General features: G+C 66.2%; 1 protein-coding gene across 1 annotated transcript in view; it reads left to right on the top strand.

Annotated features, from left to right (window-relative positions):
• The first annotated feature begins 1,617 nt into the window (after nt 1-1,617).
• TAS1R3 (taste 1 receptor member 3) overlaps nt 1,618-2,537 on the top strand; it is a 5,588-nt gene continuing 4,668 nt past the window's right edge. The window contains exons 1-2 of the mRNA XM_015569679.1: nt 1,618-2,145; nt 2,227-2,527. Coding sequence (XP_015425165.1) covers nt 1,961-2,145; nt 2,227-2,527 — 486 coding nt within the window. The 5' untranslated portion in view covers nt 1,618-1,960. The remainder of the gene's footprint in view (nt 2,146-2,226; nt 2,528-2,537) is intronic.

Here is a 2,537-nt window from a genome sequence, read left to right on the forward strand (position 1 = left end):
CCCCCATCTCCTTAGCCGGGGCCCATGTACCCTCCGGGAGGCAGCGGGAGCACGGACTGCCCTGCCTCCAGCTCTGCACGGCTGCAGCTCCTGCGACCACACTGCTCCCCCAGGCAGCTGCTTCTGGGTCTGCACAGCTCAGCCCGGAGCCCCTGCCCGCTGGGCCCGCTGGCCTCCCTGGCACCCAGCACTGCTGCATCCCCTCTCCCTGCCCCGTGCTGCCTGTCCCCACGGAGCCCAGAGACCCAGGATACACCGCAGAGCGGGGCCTGGACCACTTGCCTGACGGGCTCACCCAGCCTGGCCTGCCCACTGGCTTCACTGTAACCTCAGGACCCTGGTGCCACAGCTTGGCCGTGCAGCGCTCGCACACGAGTGTGAGCACGAGTGTGAGCTCGCGGGGACCCTTGAACACTGCAATACGGGTGATAAATAAATTACAGTTACAGAAGCACAGTCTGCACTCCAGGATGGGGTGTGGCGTGTGCCCCGCATCTGCTTACCAGGGAGAGGGGGCGGCTGAGCCCACAGCCAGGACTGCAGGGCCGGGCAGCCACAGGGAGAGTCAGCCCCGCCCACCATGGTCCCACCTCTACCGAGGTCACAGAACTATCATTTAATTGGTGAGAAGACAGAGCACCTGAGGGGCTGAGCTGCGTGGGCGGAGCCTGGGCCAGCCCAGGGAGGTGGGGCTGCTCTGCCACACAGTGTCCGGAGGGCCCCCTTGATCACTGCGCCCCAATATCAGGGCCCCAATGCAGTGCCGGCTCCGCTGCTGCTCCCACACCAAGCAGAGCCGAGCCCCAGGTGGTGCCAGCACAGGCCAATGACAATGTAGGACTGGCTGGGAGAACGGCCAGGGGGCCACAGGGGCCAGAGCGCAGGCTGCACGTGTGTGTGCAGGTGCACGCATGCATATATTGCAGTGTGTAGCATGCAGATGCAGTGGTCTGTGCGTGTGTAGCATGCAGGTGCAGGAATCCACTGCATGAGTGTGCAGGTCCAGCGTGCTGTGTGTGTGTGGCACGGGTGTGCATGTAAAATGCACTGCATGTGTGTAGCATGGGCGTGCAGGTCCAGTGCACTGTGTGTGTGTGGGGGGGGCACCTGTGGGTGTCATGTGCGTGTCCTGTGTGTGCCGAGCAGTGGGCCCTCCCCACAGGCAGTGGGGGCACTTCCTGTAAACATCTGCCAGGCCCAGCCAGGGCTGAAATGCCTGGAGCCCCACCCCCAGCTCTCCTGGGTGCACCTTCCCTCCCAGCACGGGGTCAGCGGGGCCTGGGTGCAAGGGAGAAGGCATTGCCACCGCCCTCTGCACACCTGGTGCCACCTCAGCCGCTGTGGCCCATTTGGTTACAGCTTTTCTCCCTCCTTTGCATGCAATCCCGAGGGCCCAGATGAGTGCCCTGTCCCCAGAGGGAGGCACCTGCTGTCAGGTACCCAGAGCTGGGCAGGACACAGGCAGGCTGAGAGGCATGGCCCCACCCCAGCCACAGGTGGGCGGGCAGGGCCCCCTGGCCCCACCTCAGGCTGCCCCTGGGATGCAGATGGAGCCCCTCCTGACTGCGGATGGCCCTCCCCAGGGTGGGAGAGACCAGTGTTCTGTGCCTACTCCAAGCCCCTCCCACAGGCAGCTGGAGAGCCCAGGACCCGCGGGCAGAGAAATCCTGGGTGTCCCTCCTCCCCTCCAGGAGTGGGTGGGTGAGGGGCTTGGGCACCAGCAGGTAATGAGGTCACGGGCAGTAGCTGCTCAGAGCCTGCCTACCCAGGTCACTGTCGGCCAGAGGGCCTGGTCGCATTAGGACAACAGACCCTGACGTGTGCAAACCTCAGGCCCAGGGGCCCCCCGGGGCTTGGCAGGTGAGGAGAGTTTTGCTAAACAAATCCTCCACCCCTCCCAGCCTGGCTCACCCTATCTGGGCCCACCCGCGGGCCGTCCCCATCAGAAGCCGCCACCGCCATGTCCAGCCTGGCTCTGCTGGGCCTCTCGGTTCTGCTGGGCCTCGGGGCAGGGGCCCCGCTGTGTCTGTCCCAGCAGCTCAGGATGCAGGGGGACTACGTGCTGGGGGGGCTCTTCCCCCTGGGCGCCGCCGAGGACACGGGTCTGGGCCCCAGGACCCAGCCCAACACCACCATGTGCACCAGGTAGGGAGCAGGGGGAGGGGGGCAGGCGGGGCCCCCCAGGAGGGATGAGGTGTCGTCCCCTGCAACCCTGTGTGGCCCCAGGTTCTCATCGCTCGGCCTGCTCTGGGCACTGGCCATGAAGATGGCTGTGGAGGAGATCAACCGGGGGTCGGCCCTGCTGCCCGGCCTGCGCCTGGGCCATGACATCTTCGACACCTGCTCGGAGCCCGTGGTGGCCATGAAGTCCAGCCTGGTGTTCATGGCCGAGGCGGGCAGCTGCGACATCGCCGCCTACTGTGACTACTCGCGGTACCAGCCCCGCGTGCTGGCCGTCGTCGGGCCCCACTCCACGGAGCTCGCCCTCATCACCGGCAAGCTCTTCGGCTTCTTCCTCATGCCCCAGGTGCGCCAGT

The sequence above is a fragment of the Myotis davidii genome, unplaced genomic scaffold (genome assembly GCF_000327345.1).
Source record: "Myotis davidii unplaced genomic scaffold, ASM32734v1 scaffold586, whole genome shotgun sequence".
Classification (NCBI taxonomy): Eukaryota; Metazoa; Chordata; class Mammalia; order Chiroptera; family Vespertilionidae; genus Myotis; species Myotis davidii.